Source organism: Haliotis rufescens, unplaced genomic scaffold (assembly GCF_023055435.1).
Source record: "Haliotis rufescens isolate VD_foot unplaced genomic scaffold, xgHalRufe1.0.p SCAF_13, whole genome shotgun sequence".
NCBI classification, from domain to species: domain Eukaryota; kingdom Metazoa; phylum Mollusca; class Gastropoda; order Lepetellida; family Haliotidae; genus Haliotis; species Haliotis rufescens.
Genome location: NW_025963813.1, coordinates 16,043,540 through 16,061,757, shown reverse-complemented (window position 1 = coordinate 16,061,757; position 18,218 = coordinate 16,043,540). Strand labels below are relative to the sequence as shown.

The following is an 18,218-nucleotide window of genomic DNA, read 5'->3' as shown; positions in this document are numbered from 1 at the left end:
CACACGGATGTCATTAAAGGAGGCAACACAAGGGGTGACACACGGATGTCATTAAAGGAGGCAATTCAAGGGGTGACACAGGGATGTCATTAAAGGAGGCAACACAAGGGGTGACACACGGATGTCATTAAAGGAGGCAATTCAAGGGGTGACACAGGGATGTCATTAAAGGAGGCAACACAAGGGATGACACACGGATGTCATTAAAGGAGGCAACACAAGAGGTGGCACACGGATGTAATTAAAGAAGGTAATACAAGGGGTGACACAAAGACAAAAATGTTGAGATATGAATGTTATTAGAGCGTGCATTGCAACTCACCTGATGGCTCGAGCCCACCCGGATCTCGCCCTGCGTTGTCGCCAGTCTCTTGGTCTCAGGATTATATCCTAGAACGTAGAAGAAGTGGTCGGGTTTGGGCTCGAGATCCTTGGCCGAGTATATGTCCTGGTAGTGAGCTACAGAGCACTTCCCGCTGAAACACAAACTTTGCTGCTGTATGGGAGGAGGAGCATCTTGACAAAACAACTGAATTATATCCAGTGAATCCGAGGGATTTTCTAAATTGCTTCATGTACAGTTGTGTGAAACGCAGTGGAATAATGTGTTGCTAGGTATTTGTACACTGAGGCTGTTGCTGTAAAACAATTAATCACAATTGTTGTTCCATGCTAGACAGTGCAACCCATCTTCCCAAGGAACGGGCCCTAACTCTCTATAAAAGTCCAGTTTTCACCCTTCAAAACTAGGCTGGAATTTCCAGGCTCGATCATAGCGCCACCAGTGGCTATTACGAGTTCTGTACCTTCTATTGACCAGTCAGATTCCATCTCTCATATCACTTGCATTTGCTTCAAACAAAATGGCGGCGCAGTCATTACGATCTGATCGATGATCAAGACCTATATTGAAAAAAAACGGGTCATACCCCACAAAGTACATCAAATCTCTTGTGCACTTTATTAAAAACATGAAGAGATTTGCAAAATATCTGTCAACGCACAGTTGGCAGTTCACATGCTTTGCAAATCCTGCAGTCGACCGAAATCTGCACATTGAAACTGAACTGGATGTCTAGTTCAAAACATGAATTTGACTGGACTATGCATATCCAACCAAAATGTAAACTCGGAATACCAGCCTAGTTCGGCAAGGATGAAAACTGGACTTTTATAGTCAGTTGACGCCCTTCCCTTTGGGAAGATGAGTGCAACCATATCGTCATTATTCTCTGTACGGGGAAAACTCGTTCTTTGTGGCTCATGTGCAACCATGCTGTTGTTTGCGGCAACAAAGTGCAACATATTGCTATCTGACATATGTTCAAAGCGGTAACACCATTATTATTATTTTGTTTCTCAACTCCCTCGAGACAATAAAAGTACAAGATTCGCTAGATTGTGGTGAACCGGATTTGGAACCTACAATCATAGGCGTCTGGATTGCCCAAAGGATGAACCTCTGCACAGTGAATTTAGGCGCCTTAATAGACAACTAAGGGGAACAGGCTACAGGACAGGGGGTATCGGCTACAGGACAAGAGGCACTGGCTGCAGGACAAGGGGTACTGGCTGAAGGATAGGGGGTACTGGCTACAGGACAAGGGTACTGGTTACAGGACAAGAGGCACTGGCTGCAGGACAAGGGGTACTGACAGGGGGTGCTGGCTGCAGGATGGGGTACTTACAGGGGGTAATGGCTACAGGACGGGGTACTTACAGGGGGTAATGGCTACAGGACAAGAGGCACTGGCTGCAGGACAGGGGGTCCTGGCTACAGGACAGGGGGTACTGGCTACAGGACGGGGTACTGGCTACAGGACAGGGGTTACTGGCCGCAGGACAAGGGGTACTGATAGGGGGTACCGACAGGGGATGCTGGCTACAGGACGGGGTACTGGCTACAGGACAGGGTACTTGCTACAGGACGGGGTCCTGGCTACAGGACAGGGGGTACTGGCTGCAGGACGGGTGCTGGCTACAGGACAGGGGGTACTGACAGGGGGTGCTGACACAGGACGGGGTACTTGCTACAGGACGGGGTACTGGCTACAGGACAGGGGGTACTGGCTACAGGACAGGGGGTACTGGCTGCAGGACGGGGTACTGGCTACAGGACAGGGGTGCTGGCTACGGGACAGGGGTGCTGGCTACAGGACAGGGGTGCTGGCTACAGGACAGGGGTGCTGGCTACGGGACAGGGGTGCTGACACAGGACGGGGTACTGTCTATAGGACAGGGGTGCTGGCTACAGGACAGGGGTGCTGACTACAGGACAGGGGGTACTGGCTACAGGACGGGTGCTGGCTACAGGACAGGGGGTACTGACAGGGGGTGCTGACACAGGACGGGGTACTTGTTACAGGACGGGGTACTGGCTACAGGACAGGTGGTACTGGCTACAGGACGGGTGCTGGCTACAGGACAGGGGGTACTGGCTGCAGGACGGGGTACTGACAGGGGGTGTTGACACAGGACGGGGTACTGGCTACAGGACAGGGGTGCTGGCTACAGGACAGGGGTGCCTGCTACAGGACAGGGGTGCTGGCTACGGGACAGGGGTGCTGACACAGGACGGGGTACTGTCTACAGGACAGGGGTGCTGGCTACAGGACAGGGGTGCTGACTACAGGACAGGGGGTACTGGCTACAGGACGGGTGCTGGCTACAGGACAGGGGGTACTGACAGGGGGTGTTGACACAGGACGGCGTACTGGCTTCAGGACAGGGGTGCTGGCTACAGGACAGGGGTGCTGGTTACAGGACGGGGTGCTGGCTACAGGACAAGGTACTGGCTACAGGACAGGGGTGCCTGCTACGGGACAGGGGTGCTGGCTACGGGACAGGGGGTACTGGCTACAGGACAGGGGGTACTGACAGGGGTTCTGACGACAGGATGGGGGTTACTGACTACAGGACAGGGGCTACAGGACAGGGGGTACTGACTACAGGACAGGGAACACTGGCTTCAGAATTCGGAGCACTGACTACAGGACAGGGGACACTGGCTAAAGGACAGGGGGTATTGGCTGCAGAACAGGGGCTACTGGCTACAGGACGGGTGCTGGCTACAGGACAGGGGGTACTGACAGGGGGTGCTGACACAGGACGGGGTGCTGGCTACAGGACAGGGTACTGTCTACAGGACAGGGGGTACTGGCTACAGGACGGGGTACTGGCTACAGGACAGGGGTGCTGGCTACAGGACAGGGGGTACTGGCTACAGGACGGGGTACTGGCAACAGGACAGGGGGTACTGGCTGCAGGACAGGGGTACTGACGGGTTGCTGACACAGGACGGGGTACTGGCTACAGGACAGGGGTGCTGGCTACAGGACAGGGGGTACTGGCTACAGGATGGGGTACTGGCTACAGGACAGGGGTACTGGCTACAGGACAGGGGTGCTGGCTACAGGACGGGGTACTAGCTACAGGACAGGGGTGCTGGCTACAGGACAGGGGGTACTGGCTACAGGACAGGGTACTGGCTACAGGACGGGGTACTGGCTACAGGATGGGGTACTGGCTACAGGACGGGGTACTGGCTACAGGACAGGGGTGCTGGCTACAGGACAGGGGGTGATGGCTACAGGACGGGGTACTGGCAACAGGACAGGGGGTACTGGGTGCAGGACAGGGGGTACTGACAGGGGTTGCTGACACAGGACGGGGTACTGGCTACAGGACAGGGGGTACTGGTTACAGGATGGGGTACTGGCTACAGGACAGGGATACTGGCTACAGGACAGGGGTGCTGGCTACAGGACGGGGTACTGGCTACAGGACAGGGGTGCTGGCTACAGGACAGGGGTGCTGGCTACAGGACAGGGGTGCTGGCTACAGGACAGGGGGTACTGACGGGTTCTGACGACAGGATGGGGGGTACTGACTACAGGACAGGGGGTACTGGCTACAGGACAGGGAACACTGGCTTCAGAATTCGGAGCACTGACTACAGGACAGGGGACACTGGCTACAGGACAGGGTACTAGCTACAAGACAGGGGTGCTGGCTACAGGACAGGGGTGCTGGCTACAGGACAGGGGTGCTGGCTACAGGACAGGGGTGCTGGCTACAGGACAGGGGTGCTGGCTACAGGACAGGGGGTACTGACGGGTTCTGACGACAGGATGGGGGGTACTGACTACAGGACAGGAGGTACTGGCTACAGGACAGGGAACACTGGCTACAGAATTCGGAGCACTGACTACAGGACAGGGGTGCTGGCTACAGGACGGGGTACTAGCTACAGGACAGGGGTGCTGGCTACAGGACAGGGGGTACTGGCTACAGGACGGGGTACTGGCTACAGGACGGGGTACTGGCTACAGGACAGGGGTGCTGGCTACAGGACAGGGCGTGATGGCTACAGGACGGGGTACTGGCAACAGGACAGGGGGTACTGGCTGCAGGACAGGGGGTACTGACAGGGGTTGCTGACACAGGACGGGGTACTGGCTACAGGACAGGGGGTACTGGCTACAGGACGGGGTACTGGCTACAGGACAGGGGTACTGGCTACAGGACAGGGGTGCTGGCTACAGGACGGGGTACTGGCTACAGGACAGGGGTGCTGGCTACAGGACAGGGGTGCTGGCTACAGGACAGGGGTGCTGGCTACAGGACAGGGGTGCTGGCTACAGGACAGGGGGTACTGACAGGGGTTCTGACGACAGGATGGGGGGTACTGACTACAGGACAGGAGGTACTGGCTACAGGACAGAGAACACTGGCTACAGAATTCGGAGCACTGACTACAGGACAGGGGACACTGGCTACAGGACAGGGGGTACTGACAGGGTGCTGACACAGGACAGGGGGTACTGACTACAGGACAGGGGGTACTGACAGGGGTTCTTACGACAGGATGGGGGGTACTGACTACAGGACAGAGGGTACTGGCTACAGAACAGGGGGTACTGACTACAGGACAGGAGGTACTGGCTACAGGACAGGGAACACTGGCTACAGAATTCGGAGCACTGACTACAGGACAGGGGACACTGGCTACAGGACAGGGGGTACTGACAGGGTGCTGACACAGGACAGGGGGTACTGACTACAGGACAGGGGGTACTGACAGGGGTTCTGACGACAGGATGAGGGGTACTGACTACAGGACAGGGGGTACTGGCTACAGGACAGGAGGTACTGGCCACAGGACAGGGAACACTGGCTACAGAATTCGGAGCACTGACTACAGGACAGGGGACACTGGCTACAGAACAGGGGCTACTGGCTACAGGAAGAGGTGTACTGGCTTCAGAATTCGGGGCACTGACTACAGGACAGGGGACACTGATTACAGGACAGGGGGTAGGTAAATATTAAGAATGCGCTTACCGTAGAGCTGTGACCGGGTAGGTATCCGTTGCATCAGATATGAAGAGCTCCCGGGAACGAACTAACGGATCTTTCAAAGCAGAATCACGGCCAGTGTCTGAAAGAGATTAACATTATGTTAGATATTGGAAAATGTGGGATGTTACACATCATACCATTTGTCATTCCCTTTGAAGTCGATGGAACATCACTGACCTCAAAAATAGAATTCATGGCTGGTTTACGTGCCTGTGTTGATCAGATTCATCACAGGAACCTGAAATCTGAGCGCAGCAGCTCTCATACCCAAGTCAGATTAAATGCTGTTTATCATATTACAAATACAATATTCATTGATTGTCGATAACAGAAAAAGCACATGTCTACCAACTTAGCCATAGTAATTGATAATGAAATATTTATCGGTACTTTGGCATCAATTATTTAATATGCATTGCTTGCATCTGCTTTATTGAAAAGTCGTTAATGTCTGTCCCAGGAGTCAGATCTATGCCAAGACCCCACACTCCCGAGACCAAATCATGCATGCATATGTGACACCTCTGGAAACAGCAGCCATTTATACTGCAGTTCTGACACAAGAGTGATGATATTCTTGCTGCTGACATTGGTGCTGCTGATAATATCATTGCTAATATTATTGTGAATGATAATACTCATAATATTATTGACAATATTATCATCAATATGCCATTATTCATGACACAAAATGATAGTCATTAAATGCTGTCAAGGTTGTGGGAAATTTCCTAAACAGTAGATACATGTAGCAAAATCGAAGACATTCACAATAAGCATATTTTTAGTGAAACATGTATGATTTTAAATTTTCAAGTATGCATACAAGTTTGTTCGTGATGAAACAATGTTTCTTAAATATATTATGATGAAACTAACAGCACAGGAACAACACAGTCCGAGATCAACAGAACCAAACTCTGCAACACCTTATGTGTGCCCCCCAGTAACACAGACAAACACCTGCACCACAGTGCCACCCACTGCCACTTCTACCACTGGTTTACTGAATGACTTCAGAAAGCGTTACCTAAGATACCCACTACTCTGCTGTAATATCACCTAATGAATGCCCTGTCAACATGCCCTAGGGCCCTGTGAATGCCTTGGATTTGCTTTGGGTAATGCGATCCTTGATACATAAACACACAGAGAGACAATGCTGATGCATCCTTCTTCCCCAGGTTATCAGGGAGCACCTCCTGCTGGGCATGTAATTGTTTACGTCCTCACAGCAGGGAGATAATTACATCGCAGGGAAATCTCACCTTCTCTGGGCAGGCATGGCCAACACAGGCTCTCAACCTGACAGACGGTGGTCACTCTCCCTCCTAATGGTCAGGTTAAGTGACCATGTGACCTGTGTCCGGTCAATAGACCCCTGAACCCCAAATAAAGAGAGGAATATCAGTGGCAGCAGTCAAACTGGGCCAGACAGATGTACTGCCTTCACATACTGCTATTAATAGGCCCAATTTCACACCTATTGTGTGGATGGAGTATATTGATCAGAACACCACCCTCTGCCTATCAGGAGTTAATCTCTGTACATATAAACCTACGGCTATCCGAGACTCGAGAATCCTTCACTGAAGCTTTCCCTGCTTGTCTTGCCTGCCTTGGTAGCATCTCAGTCACCTCATTAGAGGTCAAAGGTCAGGGCACAGGACCGATGATGTGATTTCCATCTCACACAAAAATGAGGTCATCTCTGGCTCCCTTGGGCGACCCTGAGGTGCATGAATGCTGCCTCTTCCAGAATTCTTGGGTCCAGTAACTCCCTACCCTCTGACCAGCGTCCAAGGTCAGGATTTTGACAAAACGTACTACAGAATCTCAACCATCATGGCAGCCGGTAAACAATGTAAAGCTAGGACTTGCGTTCAGATCCACATTTTGGCACTTGAGGGAGAATGCAGACACATTCTTGTTGTTCGGAATACTTAAGTCTAAATTAAGACATCAGAAATATGAATATCTGCTGTTTATATGAGAGATTTCATACGAAACTAGGCCAAACTGCATCATGAAAAACAGACAGCTCTGACAGACTAAGGGAGGCAACTCTATAAACAATAACAACCTCTGTCTGAGTAGGTCAGATCTGCACAGGCCAGAAATAGCCATAGTTGTGATTACACTGAGGCAGTGGAAAGTGGGGCTCTAGTGGGTGGTGGTGGTGAGGGAAACGGGATCTAGTGGTGGTGGGAACTGTTTAGTGGGGGGAGCTGTAGTCATAGGGGGTGGGGAACTGAGGTCAGTGGGGGTGGGGATCTGGGGTCTCGGGATGATGAGCTGCGGTCAGTGGGGGATGGGGAACTGGAGTTGGTGGGGGTGGGGAACTGGAGTTGGTGGGGGTGGGGAACTGGAGTTGGTTGGGGATGGGGAACTGGAGTTGGTTGGGGATGGGGAACTGGAGTCAGTGGGGGATGGGTAACTGGAGTTGGTGGGGATGGGAAACTGGAGTCAGTGGGGGATGGGTAACTGGAGTTGGTGGGGGTGGGGAACTGGAGTTGGTGGGGATGGGAAACTGGAGTCAGTGGGGGATGGGTAACTGGAGTTGGTGGGGATGGGAAACTGGAGTTGGTTGGGGATGGGGAACTGGAGTCAGTGGGGGATGGGGAACTGGAGTTGGTGGAGGTGGGGAACTGGAGTTGGTTGGGGATGGGGAACTGGAGTCAGTGGGGGATTGGTAACTGGAGTTGGTGGGGGTGGGGAACTGGAGTTGGTGGGGATGGGAAACTGGAGTCAGTGGGGGATGGGTAACTGGAGTTGGTTGGGGATGGGGAACTGGAGTTGGTGGGGGTGGGGAACTGGAGTTGGTGGGGGGGGAAACTGGAGTTGGTGGGGGATGGGGAACTGGAGTTGGTGGGGGTGGGGAACTGGAGTCAGTGGGGGATGGGTAACTGGAGTTGGTTGGGGATGGGGAACTGGAGTTGGTGGGGGTGGGGAACTGGAGTTGGTGGGGGGGGAAACTGGAGTTGGTGGGGGATGGGGAACTGGAGTTGGTGGGGGTGGGGAACTGGAGTCAGTGGGGGTGGGGAACTGGAGTTGGTGGGGGTGGGGAACTGGTGTCGGTGGGGGTGGGGAACTGGTGGGGGTGGGGGTGGGGAACTGGTGTCGGTGGGGGTGGGGAACTGGTGGGGGTGGGGAACTGAGGTAAGTGGGGGAAGGGTAAACAGGGTCTCGTGGGGTGGTGTCAGTTGGGGGTGGGAAACTTGGGTCAGTGGGGGTGGGGAACTGGAATCAGTGGGGGGTGGGGAACTGAGGTAAGTGTGTGTGTGTGTGTGGGGGGGTAAACAGGGTCAGTGGGGATGGGGAACTGGAGTCAGTGGGGGTGCGAAACTGGGGTGGAGTGAGACGGGGGCAGTGGGGGAAGTATGGGTCTAGTGGGGTGGGCGGGAATTCTGATGCTCTTCTTGGGTGGGGACATGAAATATGGCAAAGTGGCCTGAAGTAGGCGATAGAAGGATGAAGTGTGACAAACTTACTGGGGGTACGGAAGACACATATCTTGTCTCAAAGAAAGAAAATAGGTTTTTCAGTTATCGTGTTTTTCTTGAACTAAAACTGCCAATGCTGGGACCACAATGTAAATATCGAAGATCAGGAAGTATCCATTTCATTTGTCTGGGGAAGGGTCAAATTTATTTTTTAGAACAATCTATTTTTTCCCAGCTGTATCCAACCAACTATTTATTCACTGACCACCAGCAAACAATCTATATATTTTCACTATTAACACAAAATTATGACACTGGGGTATTTTCCTCAAAACAAACTACAATGTATTCACTTTTTTCACCAAATTATTCATTTTCGGCACATTTCTGAACAAACTATTTTATTCTTAAATCTTTTCCCGCTACCCAAGGAATTAAATGGATGGTCCTAAATACCATATACAGTGTACATATTTTAGCAATAAATTGGGTTTTTTTAACACCAGTATTTTAAACATCACATGAATTCTGTCATTAAGACATTAGTGATCACGATGTTCACAACAGATAAAGTAATTTCACCGTTAATGTTTCAGTAATTACATTACCGAAGTAATCATCAATCTGATACGGACGCACGTAAGCCAGGATATAAAAGATAATATCAGCTGTATGTAATCCATGCCAACACAACAGCGTTCATCACAACAAAACCCAGCCTGCATTACAACCTACACACTCATCATCAGTCTTAAAGGAAATATCATCTCAGGCTAATAACCTGAAAGCAGTTTTCTGGCAAACACTACTTTCTCATTAGCCAGCCTCATTATAAAATCTGGTGTCTGGCACGAAGACCATCAAGACCTGATCATAAGCCAGCGAGGGGCAGCAGCTCAGAGATGATGCCATAAATCTCAACATTCACTGATCACGTAATGGCGCCCGACACACGGAATGGCCTCCTCACACCCAACAAGGCCCGTCACTCTGTGTCGGGGCAGCCAACAGTTACCTTCCTTTGTTTTAATGTTATAACCTACTGACCCTTTTGGAAATAGTATTGTAGGTCTTTTGCTATCTTATAATTACCTTGTGAATTGTAGGTGAGGTGAAATGGGGTTTAATGTCGCATTCAATTATTGCACTTATATAGCGATGTGCATGCACATTTGTGTGTGTAGCTGCTTGTACTAGTCTGGACTAATGCTGATTTTATAGTGCTAGCTCCCTGAGATACCATGCCACAGTTTAACATGAATACCCTACTCAGACACAGTATCGGACTCTGAGCCGACCAGTCCTTATTTTAGCCCCTTAATGCCGAGCAGGTAACAACAAGTACCATCTTTTAACTTCTTTTGGTCTGATGCATCCGGGGATTGAGTGAGTGAGTGAGTGAGTGAGTGGGGTTTTACGCAGCTTTTAGCAGCCTTTAGCAATATTCCAGCAATATCACGGCGGGGGACACCAGAAATGGGCTTCACACATTGTACCCATGTCGGGAATCGAACCCGGGTCTTCGGCGTGACGAGCGAACGCTTAACCACTAGGCTACCCGACTGCCCCATCCGGGGATTGAACTCCCGACCTTCTGTTCTCTACCATGTGACCATGGAGGCTGCAGTCTTGTGAATTGTAAGACCTGCTTGGAGGTTTTAAATTTGAATTGTAGAAACATATTTCTAATACGCACTGCCGACATCACATGCACTTACATCACTGTTCCAGCAACTAAAAGGCTTTCAATAAAAAAAGTAAAAAAAATCCTCAATTTTACTGTCAGAATCTGTACAAAGTAAGTGAATGAAATTTGTTTCACTATGCTTTGAATAGTACTTCTGATACAAAGGAAGAGACTGCAAGTGAGAGGTTTGTTTATATCATGCCCAGACTCGGGCATAGGAGACTCATCCATCTTCATGATTGAACCTGTGTTTTCAACGCAAGCAGTTACAGTAGCTACAATAATCTAATGACCCCCACCAAACAACAGAGGCCAAAATAAAAATGATCAAATATGGAATAAGCTAATAGTCCATTTGATGCAAGCATCATTTTCGGGAACCCCATTTTAGTGGGCAAGAATGAGGTAATGAGGACTATTTTGTCTTCTGAAAATAGAAGTAATAAATTCATTCCCAAAGGCCTTGTGAGAAGACATGTGGCAACACGAGCTGGTTAATTACCCCCTAAAGAAGGAGTTATATGCTATTATCCTACAACTATACAACAACTTTACCACAAACAATGTCCACAATGAATAGTCTCATTATTTCCACATCTTCCTCGGAGGAATCACTCACAGCGAAATGATAAAAAAATATATTGATTTCTGCGAGAAGTTTCATGAGGATTAAATTTCAACCTTTCATTCCCTTTGCTCCTGAATTTTAAGGTTTATCAAACAACAACAAAATTCATAAGAAAACATCAAGCCATATTCAGAGTCATTATCCAAGACGTCAACACATGATAATGTCACATATCACCCCACCCGTCGACACACCAATTATCTGTCAAGTATCACAGCGTATTGATTCGCGGCTCCCAATGCCCTGAACCTGATCCTGCTGGCAAGCTAAAGGCAGCTTGTTACCTATCATACAAATTACATCCACACAACATTAGCCGACATTGTCCTGGTCTCTGCCACCTTATTAATCGAGAGAGCGACGTCTTTGTTGTGTATTTACACACTTGGCTAACTCAGCCCTGCATTCACCACCGTCGTCGACTTACTATTGACCCCGATCACAAATCTCAACTCGCTCCCAGCTGCCACCTACTCCAGTGTTCACCTTTAGCAGGGAGACGGTGCAGCTCATATCCGTGACCGCAACTGTTCTGCGGGGAATGTGCCGCACATGTAATTCAGTACCTGTATGAACTCGGCTACATTCTCGCCTCTCGTTCATAAATGCACGTATTCCCCGCTGTTGCTGCCATGTAGACTGTTAACGGCCACAGCCTCCACGTCCCGACAGAAGAACCTTCTTGATCAGTTTACTGATGGTTATCGAACAAGAAGTCATCTATGAAACATGAACTATTTTTTTATGGCATATTGAAGATCACCAACATTCAACAAAAGTATTGATTGTGAAATACAGGCGATTGTATGCACCGACAGTTGAGTGACTCTCTGCGATGAGCAGCCTTCAACAGTCCTACGTGTAGGCTATCAATCAATCATCATTTATATGATAGGAAATAGTTTACGTGTCACACAGCAGTTTACCAGTGGATATATTATTATCATTAGGTTCTGATTTCTCCATGGGGTTCTACATAATACACAGGTGGTACATTGCAAAGTATCACATGATACACAGTGATATATAGCAGAGTATCACAAGATTTTACATGATTCAAAATGCTATATAGCAGAGTATCGCACAAGATTTTACATGATACACAATGGTATATAGCAGAGTATCACACAAGATTTTACATGATGCACAATGGTATATAGCAGAGTATCACACAAGATTTTACATGATACACAATGGTATATAGCAGAGTATCACACAAGATTTTACATGATACACAATGGTATATAGCAGAGTATCACACAAGATTTTACATGATACACAATGGTATATAGCAGAGTATCACACAAGATTTTACATGATACACAATGGTATATAGCAGAGTATCACACAAGATTTTACATGATATACAATGGTATATAGCAGAGCATTATACAAGATTCTACATGACACAGTGATAAATAGCAGAGTATCACACAAGATTTTACATGATACACAATGCTATATAGCAGAGTATCACACAAGATTTTACATGACTCAAAATTCTATATAGCAGAGTATCACACAAGATTTAAAATGATACACAATGGTATATAGCAGAGTATCACTCAAATTCTACATGATTCACAGTGGTATATAGCAGAGTATCACACAAGATTCTACATGATACACAATGGTATAATGCAGAGTATCACTCAAGATTCTACATGATTCATAGTGGCCTATCACACACAAGGTTCACACAGATATGGAACACTAAAATTCAAGGCTGTCAACTGTCATTTTCAAGGCTATTTTAGTTGGGTCATTAGCCTTAGTCAGTATGTTATAAATACCAATATATACTATACTATTATATTACAGTAAACCACTAATTTTAGTTCATTATAACCGTAGTTCGTCATAAGCATATATACAGCATATATACAGCATGTGGCGGGGACTAAAAAATAAGTCTGTTATATCCGTCAGTTCATTATAAGTGTGTACGTTATAAACATAGTTTACTAGTACATATTTTCGTTTGTTTTTCTCCTTTTATGAACAAGTATATGTCATTTGGTACAAATTCAAATCTTTGTCGGTGATTACAAGACTTTTCAGGGTTGACATTAAAATTAAGGCCTTTTCAAGTCTGTACGAACCCTGAAACAAGATTCTACATGATACACAATGGTGAATATATATATATATATATATATATAAATATAGCGGCATATCACACAAGATTATTCACAATACACTTTCTGAATCTAGCACTCAATAACAGTGTTTATTGTAAACTTTGTTATAAATGTCATTGTTTCCAGCCATGTGCGGTGAACTTAAAATGAAAAATACTTCAATATGTCCAGATAAAAATGTGTCACTTTATTTATGTTAGAGAGTGGCATTAGCATTTTTCGCATTAACTCCATGACTTGCAGTATATATCTCCTGCACATCCAAACTGGGTTCGAAAGTAATTTCCGACCATAATTCTTTAGGGCTGGTCATGTGACCCTTTGGGAAAACATACGTGTTATAGATATATGCAGAGCTCCAGATAACTTTTTGAGCAATTGAGTTTTCTCTCTAAGGTTTCTGTTTTAATTGGGTTATTACATTTTTCATTGGGTAACCAATATTTTGACACTCATCCATTCATCACTCTATTGGGTTTTTCCCAAAATTAGTGAACATTTTAAGATTTAAAAAAGAAAGAAATAATGTTTTAGATGTATATAATTGTTCTAAATATATAGGCTTGAATCAAAAAGTAAATTAGCTCATAAATGTGTTTCGGAAATTATCTCCGTTGTACGCATGCTTCATTGGATATTTACGCATGCTGTTTTTATACATTTGAGTTTTTCATTTAATGCATGCATTTCTGTACACAAGATAATTGAAAGTAATTGGGTTTTGAATATTTTTGGGGAGCATTTTACGAAAAAAGCAGCTTATCTGTAGCTCTGTATATGGAAAGGTTTTGGGAATGTGCATCCGACAGTGTCACTAAAATAAATCAAAACTACCAGAACTATCATCAACATTTTGGTGATTCTTAACTGTCTACAATTAACCCATTCTACTTCAAGACCAATGGTGGAAACCCCCAACAGAAAGAGAAGACCCTGGGCAGTAATCTCCATACAGATAAAGAAATGCCAGGGGAAAATGGGACAAAGTGTCCCTCCCCCAAAAAGTCCACACATATAAATGTAAGCTGACAGAAGTGTTATCGGGATTTTTCTGTAAGTTCCAAATTCATTTTTGAGAACTTTAGGGTATTACCTCTGTGAGTGCCCGTGATCAACTAGTAAATCGGCCTATTTCAAGGGATTCATGTAGGTACTTCCGATATGACCCCATCTTCCTGAGGCAAGGGAGTTAACTAATCATAAAAGTCCAGCTTGCACCCTTGCCGGACTAGGCTGGTTTTAAGGAGTTACATTTTGGCTGGACTAACGAGTCTATGCATAGTCCAATTAAAATCGCGTAACGAAATCGGCATCAACAGATTTCAGTTGATTGCACGATTTGCAAACATTTGTACCGACAACTTACATATATTTTCTCTATATATATCTTTTCATGTTCTCAATCAATGTGCTCACATGATTTGATGCACTTCGCGAAGTAAGACACGTTTTATTACAATATACATGTTGATTATCAATCAGATCGACTTCACTGGGCGATGCCATTTTATTTGAAGCAAATGCTTGTGATGAGAGTGATAGTATCTGATTGGTAAATAGGGATATAGAAGGGACATAACTCATAATAGCCACTGGTGGCGCTATGATCGAGCCCAGGAATTCCAGCATAGATCAGCAAAGATTGAAACTGAACTTTTAAGGTCTGTTAACTCCCTTGCCTCAGGAAGATGTGAAATGACCCTTATAATAAAACATATTGACTTTAACCCCGGCTGTCCTGAGGATACACAAAAGGTTATAATCCTCCAGTGCAGGCATAAATCCATGTTTGTACCACTTGAAATATATATCAAAGGTCAGGATACTTTTCAAATCATAAAAGAATCTTCAAATAACAGAACAAAGAAATATAAAAAAGTAATGCCAAAGAACACTCCCTATAGGGCATGATATTGATGTTGATATGAGCAATAACCGCCAATATATCACGGTCAATATTGATTGTTATCTACCACACAAAGGACCATGTAATGCCTGCATGCTTGTCACCTTAGCGTCAACACAACAAGCATGTCCGCCAATCAATCAATTGAGAAATGAATTTACTTAAACCCAGAACAACAGTTGAAGAAATGGATGAATTAAATATAAACTGCAATAAAAGTGTCTTGCAGGAATAGATTTATTTATCCAGAGCTTTTTAGAGTTGATGTTATTTACACCAACATACCTTGTTGAGTAGAATGGTTTTAAAGGTGAGGCTTGCGGCACATCCACAGCAGTTAAAGGGGTTCACAAATACAGCATTTTGACACGGTCATACAAACAGAAAGATAATGTATGTTTTACTGAGGCTGGTCACAAGGGTGTTATTGTGAAGAGATATTGTAACAGAAGCATGCTTGTTACACGAAGTTCACCGAGGGCCATGCTGATTTATATCTCACTCCGCTCTTTAATCAGTTCGATAAAGCGCCACGCACTCTCAATGTCAAAAGTCATCTTCACATGTGCCCTGCAGGAAAAACGGTTATATTTTTGTCCTTTACAAACATATTGTTTATTAAATTGCTTTTCAACTAAAAATTTCATCATAAGCAACATACCCATACTTAGATTAACACTTGTTTTAGAAAACATTTATTTCAAACAATTTCAATTATTATTTTTTAAAAGAACCTTTCCTCCTCTGCTGAGGAATCAAGGAAACTAGACTTCGTTGAGTGTGATCTAGACTTGCCTCGGCTTTTAGTAAAACATAATCTTAAAAATATATATTGTAATTAATGCTGCAGGATTGTTTTGTTTGTTGTTTAATGCCACACTCAGAATATTACAGAAACATGACGATGGTCTGTAAATAATCGAGTCTGGACTAGACAATCCAGTGATTGATATCATGTTCATCGAAACACGCAATTGGGATACAATGACATGCATCAACCAAGTCAGCGAGCCTGACCACCCGATCCCGTTAGTCGCCTTTTACAACAAGCATAGTCGCCTTTTACAGCAAGAATGGGTTGCTGAAGACCTATTCTAACCCAGATCTTCACGGGTAAGTGAAGGACTGACACATACTACAAAATACAACTGATCCACTTGCTCCAAGGATACCATACAGAGAATATTTCTTCGGTTGAAAGGGCGCCATAAATCTTTGCAGAACCAGCTTAACACGCAAATTAAGTTTCAAATGTATGTTAAAACGTTTTTGTTTTTTAAACTTTCACAAATATATCTAAATATACAAAAAGAAATTAAGAACTCCGTGTATTTTCTGATGACTATAGTTTGTCATGGCTGGTGGGTGTTGCAACACACAGCCTTCCAATTGTGGATTTTCTTAACTTGTTTTGAATAATACTTCACCAACATGTTACAAAATATAGCATAACTGTAACCATGTGGTTTTGCTCAAATACACTTGGTATCTGCACTGCATACACGTTCCATGTGAACACATCAGACTGTGTGATTATCGTGTGTTGTTCTACTTGCTCGACTGCCATTGCTCTCAATTCACACATGGGTGTGTATCCCCAGTGAATAATTATAACATCATTCCGTGTAGATCAAACACCAGATCACATATTTTATGTTGGCCATGCAATATGGGGCTGTGAGCAGTCATTGTGCTGGGAGTCGGCATAGACAGCCATATTTGTCTAGCCAAGTCAAACTTCAACAACTGTGAGTGATAAGACGGTGTGTATAAGTGTACATGATTAGACGAGTATCTCGCTGACCCTTACACCTTAGGATGTTTATATCACTAAGTATGATAAATAGCCTCTCATACAGGCACTATCACTATGTATATTAAGATCTATCACCTTGGGCTGGCTTGGAGGAGGTGCAGACGACGTGTAGTTACATGTTATAACAGCCAAGTGTGAGGACTTGTTTTGTGCTCTACCTGACAGCGGACACGAAGGTGATCCCCCTCCTCCCCCTGCCTGACAGTCCTGGAGGCCACGCCCACTCATGTCAGGAATGCCACCCCCATCATAATCTGATAATCCGACTGTCATAAAATAACACTGACACTCATTTATAACACAACCTCTAAGTTATAACACTATCACTCAGTTATAACACAGCCACTCAGTTATAACATTCATTCTTTTATAACAGCCACTCATTTATAACACTACCACTGTCATAGCATTCACTCAGTTATAACACAGCCACTCAGTTATAACATTCATTCTGTTATAACAGCCACTCAGTTATAACATTCACTCAGTTATAACAGCCACTCAGTTTAATCATAAACAAAATTTACCTATTTAGCTCGATTACGTGTATTCAAGAATATTGTATGGCAACATGTTTTGTTTGTTGTTTAATATCCGCACTCAGCAATATTCCAGCTATATGGCAGCTGTCTGTAAATAATAAAGTCTGGACCAGACAATCCAGTGATTGACATCATGAGCATTGATCCACGCAATTGGGATACAATGACATGCATCAGCCAAGTCAGCGGGCCTGACCACGCGATCCCGTTAGTCGCCTCTTACGACAAGCATAGGTTGCCGAAGACCTATTCTACCTCGGATCTTCACACAGGAGTTAATCAATGAGCTGCCACTTGGAAGAATGTCTGTCATATAATTACATTTCAGCTCAATATCTGACACAGAAAGAAATGCAGATCATAGAGATGGCAAATGAGAATCAAACCCAGACTGTCAGTGCTGCTAGCAAACCAGGACTACCTTCAGCTACCCAACACTTCAATGACCAATCATCTTCATGATGACAATAATTATGAGTGAGTGAGTTGGGTTTAACGCCGCTTTAACAGTATTCCAGTTATATCACGGCGTGTCAGCTTAATGTGGGAAGAAAGTGATGCAGGTCTTTGACGTTTACCACTTCAGTGAAACCCACGAGCACGGTTATGGTGCTGACCAACCTATCGGGGCGAACCGTAATTCGAACCCACCATCATAGGTTTCTGGCATGCCCAAGGGACGCAACTCGCAACT

General features: G+C 45.6%; 1 protein-coding gene across 12 annotated transcripts in view; it reads right to left on the bottom strand.

Moving 5' to 3' along the window:
* Nucleotides 1-18,218, bottom strand: part of LOC124122540 (arginine-glutamic acid dipeptide repeats protein-like) — a 173,778-nt gene that overhangs the window by 83,406 nt on the left and 72,154 nt on the right. For 11 of the 12 annotated variants that reach the window (XM_046485593.2, XM_048394240.1, XM_048394242.1 and 8 more), the window contains 2 exons: nucleotides 5,344-5,440; nucleotides 323-476 (listed from right to left, as the gene is read on the bottom strand). In XM_046485593.2, the coding sequence (XP_046341549.2) occupies nucleotides 323-476; nucleotides 5,344-5,440 (251 nt within the window). Of the gene's footprint in view, nucleotides 1-322; nucleotides 477-5,343; nucleotides 5,441-6,923; nucleotides 7,232-18,218 lie in introns of those variants that run through there. The other variant, XM_048394245.1, reaches the window with a different exon arrangement.